Source organism: Lissotriton vulgaris, unplaced genomic scaffold, assembly GCF_964263255.1.
Source record: "Lissotriton vulgaris unplaced genomic scaffold, aLisVul1.2 SCAFFOLD_942, whole genome shotgun sequence".
Lineage (NCBI taxonomy): Eukaryota > Metazoa > Chordata > Amphibia > Caudata > Salamandridae > Lissotriton > Lissotriton vulgaris.
The window spans coordinates 345,696-366,911 of NW_028241349.1; the positions used below are offsets into that span (position 1 = coordinate 345,696).

The 21,216-nt window shown below is 47.7% G+C and overlaps 1 protein-coding gene across 2 annotated transcripts in view; it reads right to left on the minus strand.

Annotated features, from left to right (window-relative positions):
• Nucleotides 1-9,778, minus strand: part of LOC147671314 (neuronal acetylcholine receptor subunit beta-4-like) — a 224,136-nt gene extending 214,358 nt beyond the window's left edge. The window contains exon 1 of one of the 2 annotated variants that reach the window (XM_086948079.1): nucleotides 9,560-9,778. In XM_086948079.1, coding sequence (XP_086804205.1) covers nucleotides 9,560-9,617 — 58 coding nt within the window. In that variant the 5' untranslated portion in view covers nucleotides 9,618-9,778. The remainder of the gene's footprint in view (nucleotides 1-9,559) is intronic. The other variant, XM_086948080.1, reaches the window with a different exon arrangement.
• Between the last annotated feature and the right edge of the window lie 11,438 nt (nucleotides 9,779-21,216).

Here is a 21,216-nt window from a genome sequence, read left to right on the forward strand (position 1 = left end):
AGAGTTTGAAGCGCAGTACGGGACCTTTCTAGTGAGTGAGGGGGAGGCCAGATAGTCGGGCAACTATGCTGGCCTGTGGCGGTAAGGTCAACATAGGTAAGCCTAGTCTGCGGTCCTTAGAGGTCAGCACCATGTAACTCCAGGGGTAGTGACAGCTGATAAGTAGGCTGTTGGGGTGCGGGCCGGGGGAGTCATCCTTCCCAGTGGGCCTGGGGCCACCCCTGCACGTGCATGCGCATCAAGGCGCAGATATGCAGAAGTCTGCAGCCCCCGTCAGGGAGTTCAAGGCACTGGGAGTAGGGAGGGCCCGGGGGAAAGTATCCGTCCGATAAGCTGTACCCCCTGCGCAACCTTGCTCCCAGAGTAGTATTGGTAGTACCCTGGGACTGGGGGGGAAGCTGCTAGACGTTGACTTTGCCATAGGCTCTAGAGGGGAAACGCAGAAAGTAAAGTCATGCATTGTTAGATTTACGGTAGGAGTGCCTTCTGTATTAGACTGTGTTAAGGTTAGCCCTTGGAACAACATGTGTCTACCAATGTAACTGTACTAGTTTCTGCGTTATTTCTGTAATGAAAGTTTTTAAATTTGTTTTGTTAATTGTTAATAAAATACGGCCGGGGAGGTTACACCCCCTAATCCAAAAACTTTAAAACAATCTTGGTGTGGTTTCCAATCCTGTGCGAATGGGGGGAGGGAGGAGACAACCAGAAACCCCAGAGTTTGTAGTTTGTAGTTGGAATAGGGGACCTAGGTAAGTACCATACCATATTGGCCGTGGCAGCTCTGTACTGCTTGCGTCACACACCGTCTCTCCTTCCATCACGTCAGGCCGGCGGAGCGACCTTTATGTGACGAAGAGGGCAGGCCGGAAAGAGTAATTACCGTCACCGGCCGACTCGTCGCGCAGCATCAGGCAGTGTCCACTAGTGCGGTGCCGCGCTTCTTTATGCTGCAGCGCACAGTACAATATATATAACATACAGCCGCTGCCCCTTCTCCTCTCTCGGCGGGCTATGCATCCGGATCCAAGGCTGTGTGCTATGTGGACCACTGCAGCTTCAGTATCCACACTCATGACAATCAGTGATTCACACCGCCTCGCTCTAATAATTTACACTAGACAGCCACCAGCAGTCTCTGCACCTTCACAATCTGCACAGCACACAATTCCTGCAGCCCCTGCACCCCATCACAATCTGTACAACATACAGTTGTGCACCCCATCACAGTCTGTAAAACATATAGGCCTCCACCCCGTCACAATCTGTATAGCATACAATCCCTGCGCCCCATCACAATCTGCACAACATACAATCCCTGCGCCCCATCACAATCTGAACTACATACAGCCCTGCACCCCATCACAATCTGCACCACATACAATCCCTGCGCCCCATCACAATCTGCACAACATACAATCCCTGCGCCCCATCACAATCTGTACAACATACAGCCTTGCTTCCCATCACATTCTATACAAGACACTGCCTCCGTGGCCCGTGCACCCCATCATAATCTCTACAATATGCAGCTCTGTATCCCATCACAAACTGTACAACATCCAGCCCCTCTACCCCATCACAGTCTGTAAAACATATAGCCCTGCGCCCCATCACAATCTGTACAACATACAGACCCTGCACCCATCACAATATGTGCAGCACACACACCATCGGCCCTTCACAATCTGTACAGCACACACACCCTCGGCCCATCACAATCTGTACAGCACACAACCCTAGTGGCCCGTGCACTCCATCACAAGCTGTACAACATACAATCCCTGCGCCCCATCACAATCTGTACAACATACAGCCTTGCACCCCATCACATTCTATACAAGACACTGCCTCCGTGGCCCGTGCACCCCATCATAATCTCTACAATATGCAGCTCTGTATCCCATCACAAACTGTACAACATCCATCCCCTCTACCCCATCACAGTCTGTAAAACATATAGCCCTGCGCACCATCACAATCTGTACAACATACAGCCCCTGCACCCATCACAATATGTGCAGCACACACACCCTCGGCCCATCACAATCTGTACAGAACACACACCCTCGGCCCATCACAATCTGTACAGCACACAACCCTAGTGGCCCCTGCACTCCATCACAAGCTGTACAACATACAGCCCCTGCACCCATCACAATCTGTACAACAAACAGCCTGCCCCCCCATCACAATCTGTACAACAAAGAGCCTGCCCCCCATCACAATCTGTACAACATACAGCCTGCATCCCATCACAATCTGTACAGCACACACACCCCAGTGGCCCGTCACAATATGTACATTACACAGCCCTCGTGGCCTCTGTACCCATCACAATCTGCAGAACACAGAGCCCCTGCTGCCCCTGCAAACACGTTCATTGCACCACGCAGCCCTTACAACCTCTACAATCTGTACATCATAAAGTCCCTGCAACCTTAGCACCCCATCACACTCTGCACTGTACACACAGAGCTCCTGAACGCCTTTCAAAATCGCTACAAAACCCAGCCTTTTTCTACTCCCAGTCCCTATCACAATCTACACATCACACAGCTCTCTGCAGTCTGTACATCACACAACCTCTGCATCTCACATCACAATCTACACATCACACAGCTCTCTGCAGTCTGTACATCACACAACCTCTGCATCTCACATCACAATCTACACATCACACAGCTCTCTGCAGTCTGTACATCACACAACCTCTGCATCTCACATCACAATCTACACATCATAGCACTTCCCATTCCAATCACACTCTGCACAACAAGCAGTCCCTTCAGCCTGTGTCTCCCACCACAATCAGTACAGCATAGCCCATGCATACCCATCACAGGTTGAAGCACACACAGCCACTTCAAATCCACACAACACAGCCCCTCCCTCCAACCTGCACACCTCCCGCCACAATCTGTGCAGACACATCCCACTAGCATAGTCGGGGTGTCATGGGCCCTAGTGCTCAGAAGGAAACGGGCCCCCGCTGCTGTTTGGATCAAAAGATAAGATACAGCGATATTCAGGGTTCAATGAGCCCTTAGGCCTCTTGGCCTGGGTGCCACTGCACCTGCTACACCACTGGAAATCTACGCCCCTGCTGCAGCCCTTGCCTCACTGCAAGGCACACCTCTACATCCTCTGTGTCACTCATTGTCATCTGTCTATCACGCCGCCCCTGTAGCATCTGCACCTCCCTTCACAATCAGCACAACACACAACCACTGCGTCCGGCGCCATAATATGTTCTGTGACCTCTACATGCACCACCCCGACACTCCGATCAGGGGCGTAGGAACCGTGGGAAACGGGGATATATCCACCCCCCTCCAGCTTGTTGAGTGAGTACACGAGCACACCCCCTCCCCCCAGATGTTCAAGACGATACTTATTTCAGACAGTGGCAGATGTGTCTCCGAAGCCATGCTGCACACCATAGCTTACTGAAGCGCTGTAATAGGAGGGCCACTCTCTGGGGTCTCCTGACCTCTTTGTTTTGTTAATTATTTAATTGCAGTTATGTGGGTGTGTGGGGGCGGGGGGCTCTTCTGGAAGAGTTCTTTTTTCAATTCAGACCAGCCTGCAGGAAGGCAGGGCATGCGATTTTACGATACTGTTACTTCTGGCTCAGCTGGCCTTGGAAAAAAACAGATTTCAGGAGAGGCTGAACCGCGCAATAAAGGAATTGTCAAACAACAAAGAGGTATGGCAGCCCCCACAGAGCACGCTCCCGAAGCATGATTCGAGACAGGCATGTTCTTTCTTTGTGTTTGATCTTCATTGTGTGTGGAAGAATTTCAAACATAAAAGCACATATTAAATAATATGACTACACAAATGTATATATGTGTGCATATTGTCCATTTTATTTAAGATGGGATCGGTGAATTTATTGAACTCCATATATTCATAGTAATTGAAAAACTTTAATTGAATAAGTGAACACAATGCACTGACCTTTGACGTTAAACTGAAAAGAAAGATGTAACACTACAGTCTCTGAACCCTACTATATGCAATCAAACTCAAATCCTGGCTTCCCCGCTTGACCAACTTGTGTGATCCACGCCCCATCGCTTTACTTCATGATGCATTGTTTTCCTTAACCATCCAGTTTGAGAGCCCGTTGATGCAATTCAGTTGCAACTTATCAAAAACCTACATTATATATGGTAAATATGAAATAATATTGTTTCACATTTGATGACCCTATAGGCTAGCTAACCAGAAAACATGATAAACAGAACTATTTTGGGCAACTCGTGACACGGGAGTATTTGTGAATTTTGACATTAAAAATATATATTACTTTCAGTAGGTGACACTCAATTTAATGGTATACTTGTATGTATTTAATTGAGACACTGTAAAATGATGAAAACACTTTCTTTTTAGCATTTTAAAGTCTTTATCATAATTTGTCATGACATTTTGGACTGATTTGCACCTTTTGATTGCTCTCGTGAGCTTTGGCTCTTGGAGCCAAACCAAAGGCCTGGCTCAGCTCTCCCCAAGGCTGCAAGCGTCTCCCACAGAAATACAGGGTCTCCACGCACGTGTGCAGCCCTGTCATAAGCTGCCCCTCATAAGGCACCTGCAGCGTCAATCATGACACAGCCCCTCCCCATACCCGCATAATAATCTGTACAGCACCCAGCTCCCTGCAGCCTGTGTATTCCCATCACACCCTGAGCAATACACAGCCAGGCCTCTGTCTTCCCATCACAATCTGTTCAACACACGACACTTACAGCCTCTGCACTCCCATCACAACATGGAAAACACACAGCCTCTGCACTTCACTCACAAATGAACAACACACAGGCTCAGTACTCCCATTACAAATGAACAACATACAACACCCTGTAGCCTCTGAACTGTATTTGTATTTGTATGTCGATTTGTAGAGCGCGATTGCTGCCCGGGGGCGTCCAAGCGCTAAGAAACCAACAGAACAAGAGGGAGTAGCCAGGGCGTTATTGGGCAGCAATGAAGAGGAATGTCTTTAGCTGTTTCCTGAATGAGGTAAGATTAGGATTTTTCCTTAGGTGGAGGGGTAGGGTGTTCCATAGCTTGGAAGCATTGTAGGTGAAAGTCCTACCGCCGGTTCTGGATTTTTTTATTTTGGGAATTGTGGCCGTGAAGGTCTAGTTGGATCGCAGATTCCTAGTGGGGAGGTAGTGTGACACTAGGTAGCGAGTGATGAGAGGGCCCGTTTTCCAGAACGCCTGGTGCGCAATGCATAAGGCTTTGAATTGTATTCTTTGGGGAATGGGTAGCCAATGCAATTTTTTCAGTCCATTTTTTACTGATTGACGTCGAGGAATCTGAAGCAAAGTGCGCGCGGCACAGTTCTGCACCGTCTGTAGTCTTCGTATCGTGTACTCTGGGGCGGCGAGGTAAAGGGCGTTGTTATAATCCAGTCGTGACTGGATAAGGCCCTGGATGGCTACTTGTTTTGCCTCCATCGGTAGAAGATGGAGTACCTTCCTTAGCACTCTGAGGAGGCCGAAGCAAGTGGCTGCCAGTTTGGTGGATTGGGTCCCGAAGGACAGAGATCTGTCTAGCCACACCCCAAGGCTCTTGATGCTGTCCTTTGGGGCCGGAGGGGTACCCAGGCAGGGTGGCCATAGAGTGCTGAGGGAGTTAGGGTTGGCAGGGCCCAGGAGCATAAGCTCTGTCTTGTCTCCATTCATTTTTAATGAGGAGGAGGACATCCAGTCCTTAACTTCCTCTAGGCATTTCCTCAGCCCTCCTTTCGAGGTATGGTTAGCTTCCTGTCCCAGTGAGACCACTAGCTGAGTGTCGTCAGCATATGAAATGATCTTAATTCCATGCTGACGAACAATTTCAGCCAATGGCCTCATATATATGTTGAAGAGCGCCGGGCTCAGACCTTGAACAACAAACAGACTCTGTACTCTCATCACAACATGAACAACACACGGCCTCTGCAGCCTCAGTACACCCATCACAAACGAACACATAGCCAGACCTCCACGTTTCCATCAAAATCTGTTCAGCAGACACAGCCCCTGCAGCCTCTGTACTCCCATCACAGAATGAACACACAGCCCCTGCAGCTCCCATCACAAACCGTCCAACAGACAGCATCTGCGACTCCCATCACAATCCATACAACACACAGCCCCTGCAGCTCATCACAATAGATACCACACATCCACTGCAGCTCCCATCACAATCCATACAACACACAGCCACTGCAGCTCCCATCACAATCCATACAACACACAGCCACTGCAGCTCCCATCACAATCCATACAACACACCGCGACTGCAGCTCCTATCACTATCCACACAGAGCCACTGCAACTCCCATCACTATCCACACACAGCCACTGCAGCTCCCATCACAATCCGTCCAACTGACAGCATCTGCGACTCCCATCACAATCCATACAACACACAGCCCCTGCAGCTCAACACAATACATACCACACAGCCACTGCAGCTCCCATCACAATCCACACAACACAAAGCCATTACAGCTCCCATCACAATCCACACATAGCCACTGCAGCTCCCTTTACAATCCATACAACACACAACCCCTGCAGCTCCCATCACAATCCGTCCAACAGACAGCATCTGCGACTCCCATCACAATCCGTACAACACACAGCCCCTGCAGCTCATCACAATCCATACCACACAGCCACTGCAGCTCCCATCACAATCCACACAGCACACCGCCACTGCAGCTCCCATCACAAGCCACACAGCACACAGCCACTGCAGCTCCCATCACAAGCCACACAGCACACAGCCACTGCAGCTCCCATCTCATTCCACACAGCACACAGCCACTGCAGCTCCCATCACAATCCACACAGCACACAGCCACTGCAGCTCATCACAATCCATACAACACACAGCCACTGCAGCCCCCATCACAATCTACACATAGACACTGCAGCTCATCACAATCCATACAACACACAGCCACTGCAGCTCCCATCACAATCCACACACAGACACTGCAGCTCCCATCACAATCCACACAGCACACAGCCACTGCAGCTCATCACAATCCATACAACACACAGCCACTGCAGCCCCCATCACAATCTACACATAGACACTGCAGCTCATCACAATCCATACAACACACAGCCACTGCAGCTCCCATCACAATCCACACACAGACACTGCAGCTCCCATCACAATCCACACAGCACACAGCCACTACAGCCCCCATCACAATCTACACATAGACACTGCAGCTCATCACAATCCATACAACACACAGCCACTGCAGCTCCCATCACAATCCACACACAGACACTGCAGCTCCCATCACAATCCACACAGCACACAGCCACTACAGCCCCCATCACAATCTACACATAGACACTGCAGCTCATCACAATCCATACAACACACAGCCACTGCAGCTCCCATCACAATCCACACAACACACAACCCCTGCAGCTCATATTGCCATCCACCCAACACACAGCCTCTGCTGCTCCCACCACAATCCATCCAGTACACAGCCCCTGCCGCTCACATCACAATCCATACAACACACAGTATCTGCAGCCCGTTTCTCCACCGCAACAAGCATACAGCAGCCACATGACAAACTGTGCATAATACAGACCCTGCGGCCTCTGCAGTCTCTTTTACAATCTGCACAATACATAGCCCCTGCATCCCCATCACAAAATGTATAATACACACTCAGCAGCATAATCGACCATCAAAGAAACCCCTATAGACTCAGCATCTTCTACAACAATCGGTTGTATTCGCTCCACTGTATGTGCCTTCTTGTCACAGTCTGTGCAAAGCACACACCCCTGCATCCTTACCACAATCACACAACGCCTGCAATATCTGCATATCTCATCTAAATCTTCACACACAATTCCTATAGCAGTAGCATACCATCACAGACTGTCAAAGCACAACTAACTCCTTCAGACCCTGAATTCCCCATCCAAACTATGGAACCTGCAACCCTTGCATCCTCTGTATCCCATTCCCATCACAATATGTTCAACACAACCCTTGCATCCTCTGTATCCCATCACAATCTGTTCAACACAACCCTTGCATCCCCTGTATCCCAGAACAATATATTCAACACAACCCTCGCATCCTCTGTAGCTCATCACAATCTGTTCAACACAACTCTTGCAGCTGCTGATTTCACCACAAAAAGCTGTACAACACACAGATATTGAAGCCTAATTCCAACCTGAACACACAGCCCCATCTTTTCCTGCACAACAAACAGTCCCTGCAATATTATCACAATCTACAGAACACGCAGCCCAATTATAATCTGCAAAGCACAAAGGTCCTGGAGCCACACCATAATCTGCACAATACACAGCCCCGTAGCCCCATCACAATTTGCACAACAGACAACCACTGCAACGCCATAGCAATCCACACAACACACAGCACGTGTAGCCCCACCATAATCTGCCCACCTCACAGCCCCTGCAACACCATCACAATCTGCACAACACACAGCCCATGTAGCCACATCACCATCTGTACAACACACAACCCCTGCAGCCCATCACAATCTGCACAACACACAACCCCCAGTAACGTCTGCACCCCTCACAGTGTGTGAAGCACACAGCCTTTGCATTTCACATAAGGTGTTGAGTAATCATTTGATATTGTACACTAGACCATAAAATCGCGCGGCCCGCCGTAGATCAGGAATGGCTGTCATTGGCAGCCTTCCTGTGCCAATTTCTCCTGCTACAACTGCCGGCTAAACTCGCTATAACTCTATGTCAACGCACGGTTCAACTCTGAAACGTGCTCATAAACGCAGAACGTACTTTGAATTAGGCGACGAGGATGACAAGACGTGCTACATGAATTAACATAAATAAAATAATGTGTTCTTGGTAACTATTCCTGGAGAGGGAGGGGGGGGGGGGGGTGTACATGTTGTTTCTCTTCCATAATTACCAGCGCAGCTTCTAGGAAGAAACGTATGTATGCGTTGATATATCACTGTGGAACCAGGAGATCGAGGAACGAATCCCAGCTCCCCCACCCGACCTCTTGTAAACGTGTGGCCCTGGGCAAATCACTAGGTCTCTGCCCGTATCTGTGAAACGGGGGTATTTAGAAACCGAGCCACTGCTGGCGTGAAATGAACACTGGAGAATCCCCCGTAGCCCCCTATTATTTACACACCCTCTGAGGTACTGTCAGACACCAGCATTGGAGGAGTGCACGGCAACTCTTACACCGGGGACTCGCCGGTAACAACTAGTCTCGCAGTGTGTTTTAGAACTCGCCTGTCGGAGGGAGATTCCTCCTTATGGCCATAACATTTGCGTACACTCCACAAGTTAAATAAACACATCTTCCTTCCTAAATAACTCACATGCATTAAGTCGGCAGGCACATACAGACGTCCTTAGGGGCAGGCGTGTTAGCCATAACAGTGCACATGCAGCACACAGGTCAACTGGCAATTGCCATTGCGTATATTTCCACTGCGGCGATAATTAAGAGACTTTCATTGTGAAAAGACGCACAGGGACGCACTCACCTTTGACGGAGAAGGCAGCCAGGAGTAAGAGCGGCAGCAGCCGGCACACAACGCCCATGGTGCTCCGAGGGGCTGTGGAGCACTGCACTGCCCTCCCTCCCTCAGCAGGAGCCGCTGCAGGCAGGCTCCGTCTCCGGGACAGCCCTGGCGCGCGCGGGGAGGGAGCCCGCACCGCGCGCCACTAAATCAGCCTGAGCGTCAGGCACCAGCGCGCAGCTGACGGAGCCCCGCGCGGGGGACGTCCAAGAGATCACTGACGTCTACTCCTCACAGATGGTGCAGGGGGGTCCGGGGCGCACGCGCCCACGGGAGCGGAACCAAAACAAGCGGGCACGCGATAGCAAATCAGAGCAATGCACGTTTTTTGAAGCCTAATTTGTTGCAGTAAATATTGTAGAGCACTTTGTAGGTTCACTGTATCACCAAAACACAGAGGGGCTTGGGGGAGTAGGGGATAATCCTGGTACTCAGGCGTAGCTCCTATTGTGCCCTTTGATACCCCTCAGGAGACCACTTGACATCATTCCACTAAGGAAGAAACCCTCCACATAATAGCTTTCCTTTTACGAATCTTTGTTTTTAGGTTTTCCTCTAACTGAAGTTAATCAGCACGACAACTCCCAGAATGAATTAGCTTGTTAGACTGAACATCAAGCTTGGCGTTCTTGCATTTAAGTCAACTTCTTGAAAAACAAATGTGGGTGACGTCAAGCTTTTAAGAGGGTAATTCCAAAAAATTAATGACAAATGAAAATGAAAAAAGCGGGCGCCTCCTGCCAAATACGGGTGAGCCGACAGGTTTGAGTGTTTTGTTGTTGACATTAACTCGTTTCGTAACCTTAGGTACCCCTGCTACTTCCTTTATTTTTACTCCTAGTTCCTTGGTTATGAAGACATTGACAGTAATGAGTATGTAGTAGGTATCTAACAGGTGCCCGACAATATATCAATGGAAAACATGGAAATACGAATAACATGTCAGTGTCTAATGAACAGGACAAAAAGTTTATAGGCAGCTCTCAAAGAATAATAAATCCAAACAGAGGAATTATGAGATGATGCAAAACCCACTACAGCACCACCACCAGAGCTACACATTTAAACGAGAATGTGAAGTAAAGGTGTTAAGAGTAACTCATGTGCACCGTTGGGAAACCCTTTTACATTCTGCCATCATTCTCGATGACTGCCCCTGAACAGAAAAAGGAAGATGAATAGGACAACGCAACAGCTGAATTGATCCACCGGCTTATGGTGGACACTGAAGATTTCTCACATAAATGTCCCAGACCAAAAGATATAAACAAGCATTTGCAATGCAATAGGTCTCGCATTTACACATGTTGAAGCTATTGGCATTGTAAATGACAATGCCTTTCATTTATGTTTCAAAAACTAAAACAAAAATAAGAGACATTGTTATTTGCAATGTCAATAGCTCAAACTTGCGCAAATGCAAGACCTATTGCATTGCAAGCTTGAGGCTTATGTCTCTCCGACAGCTGACAAGCGTACTTCTATCACCTCACGAACAACAGTCGTTTATCACTTCTGAACTTCCTTTGTTGGTAAATGAAACCGAATACTTCTCGAGCCAGTGGCAAAAATTACCCTGGAGGCAATAGCCTCAATGTGGGTCGTTGGAGTAGAGAAAAAATGCATTATTGGTGGGTCGTCAAATTGGGGCATTTAAGGGATTATCACTAAGGCGCCTAGAGACAGAGAGGACAGCAGTTGTCCGCTAAAGGGCTCCCTGCCTTTGCTGAAAAAAAGCCATCAGTGAGTGACTAAAGCGCCATGGAAGGAAAGCACAAGAGCAGCCACCTTTCTTACAGACAGACGAAACTCGGCTATAATAAACCTTCGAATAAACATTAGTCCACCATCACTGCCTGTATTCTGCCGGCCGAGATCTATCTAATGCCAAACATAATACAGGCCTCCTTGGTGTTCCTGCTCATAGGACAGATTTGCTGAGAACATTTACGTATTAGGTCAGACTGACGTGCAAAATCAAATATCCCAAAACCTAGCATTTGTTTTTATGCAAAATGTATGTTGCGTGTGTCCTTTCTGAAAACTGTGGTAACTTCAAAGAAATCAAGCAACTTTACTGTATGTTTGGCAACGTTACATGCGCTCCTCGATACATTTGTAATGTATTTGTGTTGTTAGTTAAAAAGGGGTCTCTATTAATCTCAGCAGGATTACACTGGGTCCAGGACCTCTCACCCCAGCACCACTTGCCTGAGAGCCCTTCACCTGGCTCTGTTCCACCGGCCTCTTCCCCCGGGGGCACCTCGCAGCCAGTGCCCACTATCCTCAGAACCGATACCGAGTCCTCCATGGCCGGGGGCCTACGTGGCCTCCCCATGCAAGCTCTGCTTGCAATCACCACCACACTTCCGGGTGCCACCCCTGCCCTGTCCACGACCTCAAGGGCACCCGGGGTAGCCGAGAGTCCCTGTGTGGGCTGCACGCCTGTCCCGCGCCTCTGTTAGGGGTAATGTTGCGTTTGATTGCGTTTTAGTTCTAGTCCGTGCTTCGTTCCTGTTTCACTCCGAGTCGGGCTACAAGGATTGCGTTTGTTGATCTTTTTGCAGTAGTACAGCGAGAGCAAATCAGCTTACTTTACAATACCTTCGGCTCGAGTTCACGCTATAGAAATCGCACAAAACTATATGGGGGTGTTACTTTTTAAATGGATTTCCCACTTGAAAATACTTTGAGGCTTTTTTATGTTCAACAGTGCCCCCAAGTGGGTTAAGCTAGTAACAGTGGAGAAGTGTGGCTCAATGAGTGGAGAAGTGTGGCTCAATGATTAGAGCGGCAGACCCTGATGCAGAGGTTTAGCCCTGGACCAGGGTTCAATTCCCTGCCTCGGCGGGTCTTGGGCTCAAAATTCCACGGACCTGATAATTCTCGCCTTGGTGCCTATTCCATTCATGGAGTCCCACTCTGCAACTCTGGGCAATAGCTTGCTTAATCTCCATAACGGCCCCCACAACGCTAAGTATGCCTGGCCTCCACCTTGGGGGTGCCCAGGAGTGGATGCCTCACAGGGAAAGCCAGGATGGGTTCCACAGTGGTATTTGTACACGCGCCTTGAGACCCTTGAGGGTGAGTAGTGTGCTGTGCAAGTATCAATTTACATTTACAGTCTTTCTCGTGCATATGTTTTGTCCTTAAGAATGAAAGCAGAGCGCATGCATATGTTTTGTCCTTAAGAACGAAACCAGAGCGCATGCATATGTTTTGTCCTGAGTGCGCACATACACGGAAGGAGAGAGGGAGCAACCGAGCAGAGCCATACGCGTGCACAGCTTGTGTAACCCGTGCGCGCACATCTGCTGTGTTTTCAGCTAAACTGTTAGACAGACGTACGCATGTCCTTTCTTTAAAGCGTGCACATGTCCTGTCCCCCTTCGCCCACCAAACCGACAACAATAGGTCTCGCCAAGGAGAGCAGCGCATGCGCTGCATTGCTAGCTGAGACCTAATAAAAATTAAGGGGACTATTCAAAATGGTAACTTTACATGTGATTACATCTACTTGTGTATCTACCCAACCCTGTCTGTTAACATACATCTTTACAATCTGATAGTCAGTCCTAACTAGCTGGTCATCCCCCTTGACCAGCATCAAGAAGGAACACATTTCCATCCATGTTGTCTCTAAAATACCTCCATTTAGAAATCCTGCTGATTCCTGACATGACCAAGGACCCTGTGCTGACCCACGACTTTGACTTCCCACACCACTCAACTGGCATCTGAGTTCAACATAGCTACTACTGGAAGACAAAGTTCATGCAAAAGATAATTCTTCACAAACCACCACTGAAAAAGTTCTTTAGAGCGACTGGAATCTGGGCTTTGTGCTTCCTTAAAGTTGGGTTCCAAGGAAATAACCCATGCATCATTAGGGGCTTGACTTGCATTCTTGGCCAGGCCATTACAAAGGCACAGGCCGCCACGACTCTCTGACACCTCAGACACAGACAGATAAAGTAGACTTCTAAGATTTGATTTTTGGGTGACTAGTGAGAGGATGAATAAATCAGACAATTGCCCATGTAGAAGAGAACCTGAATCTCCCTCGAATGCAATTAGCCCATTACAGAAGCCAGCATCTTTGTGAACACCCTGGCTAGATTTAAGCCCAGAGGGAAGAACTCAGAACTGAAAATGCCCTGGAAGGGATGCAAAGAAGAAAAACATTATAAAGATGAATTAGAATATGAATATAGGATTTACAATAGGTATGGGCACCTGTAATTAAGTAATTCAAAATCAGATGCTCTAGATTGATTTCCCCCTTTTAGAGCGATAATGTGCAAAAGTCCCCCATGCCCCTGGTTTAGGAACTAGAAAGAATATCAAATATACCCCAGCCCCATTTCTACAGTGGGAGGGGAACAATCACTCTTTTGAGAAGGAAACTGTCTATTCCCTCCTGAAGCGCTGCTCTGCTTGTCTGATTGGACCCAGAAGCCAGGGAGTTAATCCCACTTCTGACGAAGAAGAAAGTTGGAGTAGTCCAATACATAAGTGAAGAGACCAGAAAGGTTTTTAAACATCTGGAGTTTATAGAGACACAACGCAGCCACAAGCTCTCTTCCTGCAGCAACAACTACAGCCAAGAATGTATTTTTGAATCACAATCCAGTTAGGCAACTGTACTAAAAGCAGGAAACTCTGCAAAGTATAGGTAGACCAATAATCAGGATCTACATAAGACGTTGCTTGAGTAATCCAAATTTCCCATTCCCATAACTATAAATCCTAAAAAACTAGTACTGTTACAGAGATATTTAGAAACATGGGGAGAGGATGTAGCCCAAGGACTAGGGTGGTCGACCTCGATGCTGGGAAACCGGGTTTGAGTCTCGGCAGGGACACTCAACATCCTGTGATTCTTGGCAAATCACTTAATACCCCTGTGCCTAACAAAAATTAATGTGTCCATCAGTAACGCAACTGGTGCTCATGTAAAGAGCTCTGATACCTTTGGGTCTAGGTTGTGCTCTATAACACTCCACACAAAACAAAATATGTCCTGCACACAGTGATGGAAATGGGAAAACATTAGTGTAAAATACTAGAGCAGGAAATTTTGGCTCCACCCTTTCATGTTTATTTAGGCCACATGTATGAGTACTTATGGCTTTCAATCAATCAATCAATCAGAGTACTTGTAAAGCGCGCTAATCACCCGTGAGGGTCCCAAGGCGCTGAGGGGAGGAGGGGGGTGCTGCTACTCCTCGAAGAGCCAGGTCTTGAGGAGTCTTCTGAAGGCGAGTAGGTCTTTGGTCTGCCATATGTGGGTAGGGAGGATGTTCCAAGTCTTGGTGGCGAGGTAGGAGAAGGATCTGCCGCCGTAGGTCGTTCATTGGATGCGGGGGACAGCGGCGAGGGCGAGGCTGGCGGAGCGGACCTGGCGGGTGGGGGTGTGGAAGCTGAGTCTGCTGTTCAGGTAGGCTGGTCCGGCGTTGTGGAGTGTTTTGTGTGCGTGGGTGAGGAGCTTGAAGGTGATCCTCTTGTCGACGGGGAGCCAGTGTAGGTCTCTCAGGTGGGGGGTGATATGGCTGCGGCGGGGGATGTTGACGATCAGTCGGGCGGAGGCGTTTTGGATGTGTTGTAATCATTGTAGGTGTTTGGCTGGGATTCCTGCGTAGAGTGCGGGCCCTCGTGTGCAAAAATGGACCTGCTGCTGGAGGTTTTGGGGCATTTCTTTACCTCGCCGCTTGATCCGGGGGCTTGGAAACCAGCTGCTAGTCTCCTCCGCCGCCGCTAGATCCAACACGCGGCCGCTGAGGAGGGGGACTACAGCCCCCAGGTCTCCCTGCGCATTCCACCACGCCCACTCCCGCCCACTTCCGCGCCCGGAGGCGCTCATAGGCGAGGGACTTCTCCGGTGGAGCGGGGCTGTCGTGTGCAAAACCGGACCTGCTGCTGGAGGTTTAGGGGCATTTCTTTACCTCGCCACTTGACCCGGGGGCTTGGAAACCAGCTGCTATTCTCATCCGCCGCCGCTAGATCCAACACACGGCCGCTGAGGGGGGGGGACTACAGCCCCCAGGTCTCCCTGCGCATTCTACCACGCCCACTCCCATCCACTTCCGCGCCCGGAGGTGTTATAGGCGAGGGACTTCTCCCGCGTCATGGGACGCGCGGGCGACGCCGGGCTAAGCCCGGGCAAAGGGCGGGCAGTCTGTGGCAGTCCGGGGCTGAACGAGGCTGGGCTGGGCCTCATCCCTTGGCTGTTGCAGAAGAGGCGATCTACGGACCAAAGTGAGATATTTGATTATACAGAACCCCATGACTGTTTTTTAATCAATTAAGGTTGATTTACTTGCTGGTCTAATCTTACCAGTATTTCAAATTCATGAAAGCTTTTCGTTTTTAATTTTAATTTAATTCACACGTTTTGCGGGTCATCCTCTTGCATTAAGTTTTATAATGTCTAAACAGAAGGATACCAAAACTCCCCCAGTGTTGGCCACTATGGACAATTATTTGGGGAAAGTGGTTAGTAAAATCAATAAGGAGCGAAGGGTGTCACTAGGTAAGGAGAGCTCTCCAACCAAATGTCCAACACTGCCCAATTCACATACTGTTTTACTAATAGATGACTATCCCGAACCCTATAACCCTGACATCTCGACGGAAATTAATGTCCAACCAGTAGATACTCAGGATATTTCTGATGTACCAAGTGTGTCCCCTGTCCAGTGCTCGCCGGCACCTAGAGCGCTGAGAGCATGTAGAAAAGCACCAATTAACTGGGGGGGGGGGAGAAGAGGGGGGGGAGAATCATACCCGCAATAAAACTTTACCGAAAAGTACCACAGGGGACCAGGAGCCAACAGCTAAGAATGGTACAACAATAATGAATACGGAACAATTTGATCTTTTAATCAGTATTATAGATGCTAAGGTTGATAAGATTATCAAACCCCTTGTGGCAAAATTAGACCACATCTCAACCGAAGTAATCAGATTAAGTGGACTGCTCGATACCCATATTGCCCTGGTTGAAAAGTATAGGCCTGTTGATAAGAGTTTAATACCCACCAAAGCAGCTCCTAAACAACCAATAGGGGGAAGATTAGTAAAAGATGCTGTTACATACGCCCCCCCACCTTCTGACCCACCGGCCACCATCTGCCAGAATAAGCAAGTTGCTACAGTAGTGGTACCAGTGAATCCAGCTGGAGCTATTGAAACAAGGAGAAAACGTCCTATTAATCTCCCCCCAGATTGTGCACCATATGTGGTCGTTCTAACTAATGTTCCATCTTTTGAGAAAGATCCTATTCGGCCCCAGCAGGAATCCCATGATTCTTTAAAAAGAAAACTGTTTCATGGTTGCATAATCACTGCGGATTTCCAACTACCTACTCCGATCAAATTTTAATTACCAGAAGGGTAGACTGGATCGGTACTTCTAGTAAGACATGCAGGGGTGATTGTGTAATTGTTAATTTTAAACACTCCCAGCATGTGGCAACAGTGTTGTTAAGGGCAGCTTCTTTAATCCCCAGCGAAGATAGTATATGCGCTCGCCCACTTGGCTTTTTCTATAGCCACCTAGCTAAAATGCCCCCGCATAATAATGGAAACAGAAATTCCCCACCCACCCAATATCCAGTGTTCGGGGTCTCCACGCAAAATAGATTCCAAGCCTTAAGTTCTTTGGACTCTATTGACTGACTCGCCCAGGTAGGTGTACCCGCTCTATGCGTGCCCGCAATTGCCCAGGTGTTTAATCATAGTGAAATGTTTTCTAACTCTGATAAGATCATGGTGGAGGGCCAACATCTGACCAGTGGCTCTAGTTTCACAACAGCTGGGAATTCTAACAAAGGGGATGATATAGTTGGTACTATTCCCCCGAATATTTTAATTGCCAGGGCACTTAAGGGTATATCGATTGTCAGCTGGAACGTCGCCGGACTTAAATCTAAGGGGGATGCCCTGGGCTGGAAGGATTTTATTAATACCCACGACATACTCTGTTTCCAGGAAACATGGAGTAGGGAGGAGCTCAATTTTGAGGGGTTTGTATCCTATAATTTGCTGGCACTAAGTTCTACATCGGGGAGAGCCAAAGGGGGCCTTCTGATCTTGGTCTCTATCAATAAGCGGATCAAGGTTCCCCCTTTCTTAAAGAGGATAACATACCGGAATTAACCTCTAATGTCCCTAGCGATTGCTGGGTTACACATTTTTCAAATATTTTTGGCTCTGAATGTGGCCCAGTTACTACCCCATGCAGTTGGCCTGTACTACCTCTGGATTTCACTGTCGCCGAGGTCGAGCTCGGAATACGTGCTAGCAAGGGGGGGAAAGCCCAGGGACCAGATGGGGTCCCTATTAATGTTTATAAAGCTGTCCCGGAGATCTGGAGCCCTCTCCTTGCAAATGTTTTCAACGCAGCTGCATGTCTGGATGCTTCAAAAACTTGGGGGGAATCTATTATTATCCCGAAGGGTAAGAGGTCAGATGTAAAAAACTATCGCCCCATCTCCCTCCTTGACTCCTCTATAAAGATCATGAGCCGAGTCATGCTGGCCAGGCTTGAAGAGTGGGTTGAAGATAAGGGCATTCTGGTCGATAGCTAGTATGGATTTAGGAAGGGACGGGGTACACTAGACCAGTGTCTAAATCTTGACCTTATAATTGGCAAATATGTTGAAGCGAAAGGTGGTGCATTATATCTATGTTTTGCTGATCTAAGCAGCGCCTTTGATATGGTCGATCACGCAATTTTATGGCCTATCTTGTTACGGATGGGAGCCCCTGAGGGTATAATTTTCTTCCTTGCCAGGCTGTACCAAAAGCTGCAAACCTGTGTGCGCTATGGAACCAAGGGAGAATGTACCCCCAAATTTAGTGTTCGACGCGGCATTAGACAAGGCGGTGTTTTAGCCCCGTTATTGTTTATTTTATTTATAAATGAAATTGATGAAATTTTAGAGAGTGTCCAAGCTGATGCACCTAGGTTAAAAGGCGTATCCTTGCCGGTGTTATTATATGCTGACGACGCAGTGCTTCTTTCCAGAACCCATTTGGGTCTCCAACGTTTGATGGACAGATTTTCTTTGTTCATTAAGGACAGGAAACTGCTCATCAACAAGGAAAAAACGCATACTATGACTTATGGGGTCAACAATAAATCTAACGCCTTTTTTATTGATGGTAACAAGGTGCAACCAGTTGATTCATTTTGTTACCTCTGAATCACTTTCTCTAATGACAGAAAATGGACCAATGAATTTAACAATATTAGCAATAAAATGGCAAAAAGCGCCCATGGTATTGTCAGATTTGCAGCAAAAATTGGGGACAGGCGAACCAGGGACATGTTACAAATTTATCAAGCTAGATGTGCTACTATTGCATTGAATGGGGCGGCTATTTGGGGTTACAGCTGTGACCATAAATTACAGTTGGAGGAAAATTCCTTCTTAAAAAAGCTCCTGTGTTTACCCACCTCTGCCACCACTGTACTGATCCACCAGGAATTAGACATCAATTTCCTGACTGATCTATTATCTTTAAGACCACTTATGTTATGGAGCCATAACATAAGTGACGAAAAGTCCCTTAATCGATCCATAATTGAGGATTGTCTTTCATTGGACATGTACAGGAAAATCCCATGGATAAAATATGTCACTGATTGATTTTTGCAAATATTTAATCTTAATGTTCTGATTGACCCTAAGGCTGCTTTGACAATACCAAAGGCCAAGCTGAAAGCAACATTTTTGGATACTTTGGCAAGGAAGAGAGCTTTTGCCAGTGGACCCATGTTAACTGTCAAATTGTTTAGTAGATATTCCCTCACTGAAGGTTTTCCACCTTACCTAGCCTTGGTGACTAGGCAATCCCACACGTTTGTCCTAACCAGACTAAGGTTTGGAATAGTACATCACCTGGTGGCCTTACCTAACCTTAAGCAACATCCCAAAGGTCCATGTTTGTGTGACGGTATATCTAAACAGAGCACCTTGCACTTTCTACTAATATGCAAACTGTACATGAACTTTCGAATTACGTATTTAAAACCTATGTTTGTCAAATATGGGGTACGTACAGTTGATGAGGCAATGAGTCTTATTTTTAACATGAAATCGGCTGATATCTGTTTTTATACTGCTGTGTTTTTAAACAAGTCTATCAGTGTGCGAAAAGGCATGATATTTTAATGAATGTATTTGCTTTGTATTCCATGATATTCTTTTATAAACTGTTGATTCATGTATTTTTTTAATATGTGCTTTTATGGTCATTTTATATGATCCGAATAAAGCTTCATGAATTGAATTGAATTGAGTGCGTTGCCATAGTCCAGTCTGCTGCTGACGAGGACCTGTGTCACAGTTCTTGTTTCGGTCGAGAGCCACTTGTAGATCTTGCGGAGCATGCAGAGGGTGCTGTAGCAGGAGGAGGAGACGGCGTTGACCTGCTTAGACATGGAGAGAGAGGAGTCGAGCATTAATCCTAGATTGCGTGCATGGTCGGTGGGTGTTGGTGCTGTTCCCAGTGTGGTCGGCCACCAGGAGTCGTCCCAGGCTGAGGGGGTGGGTCCGAGGATGAGGACCTCCGTCTTGTCCGAGTTCAGCTTCAGACGGCTGCTCCTCACCCAATCGGCGACGGCCTTCATTCCCTCGTGGAGGTTGATTGTGGCGATGTGTGAGTCCTTGGTGAGGGAGATGATGAGCTGGGTGTTGTCAGCATAAGAGATGATGTTGAGGTCGTGATGGCGGGCCACGTGTGCGAGGAGGGCCATGTAGACGTTGAACAGCGTTAGGCTGAGCCCTGGGGGACGCCGCAGATGATGTCGGTGGCTTCGGATCGGAAGGGTGGGAGGCGGACGCTCTGGGTTCTGCCGGAGAGGAAGGACGTGGTCCAGTCAAGAGCCTTCTCTTGGATTCAGGCTTCTAGGAGGCATGTCTTTAGAGTGCAATGGCAGACCGTGTCGGAGGCGGCTGACAGGTCCAGGAGGATGAGGGCTGATGTTTCGCCGTTGTCTAGTTGGCGCCTGATGTCGTCTGTGGCGGCGATGAGGGCTTTATGTACATGTGTGATGTAACCTTATTAACTTAATGTAGTGCACTTGAATAATTACAGAAAGTGCATCTACTGTGTAATCCTGACAATTAAGTGAGTGTGTATATTACTGTTTTCTTTATAGTAACAAAGAGTTGCAGTTCTCACATATATCTACATGTGTGTGGTTTGAATAACATTATATTCCGTAAATGTTTACATATTTATTTAAATAATGCCCTCCATTTATTTTATAACTGAAAACGTATCCATTTGAATAGTGCTCTACATCTATATTATAAATGTGTATGTATCTGTAATCATGCATTTAAAATGTACTGAAATGCTTGCTGTACTAAAGTTGACCAAAGGCCTTAAGCTTTTGTATTTCGCCATGTTTAATTTTTAACCCCTTCCCCTGTGCCGCACCCTTTTTTGACCATTTGGGGTAGTTCGAGCGTAGGCCCCCATAACGTTTTGTCAACATGAGGTATCCAAACCAAATTTGCCTCCTTTTCTTCCAACATCCTGAGGATTCTAAAGATACCAGGGATTTGTGGATTCCCCTGGAGGGGACTAAAAAATTAGGCAAAATA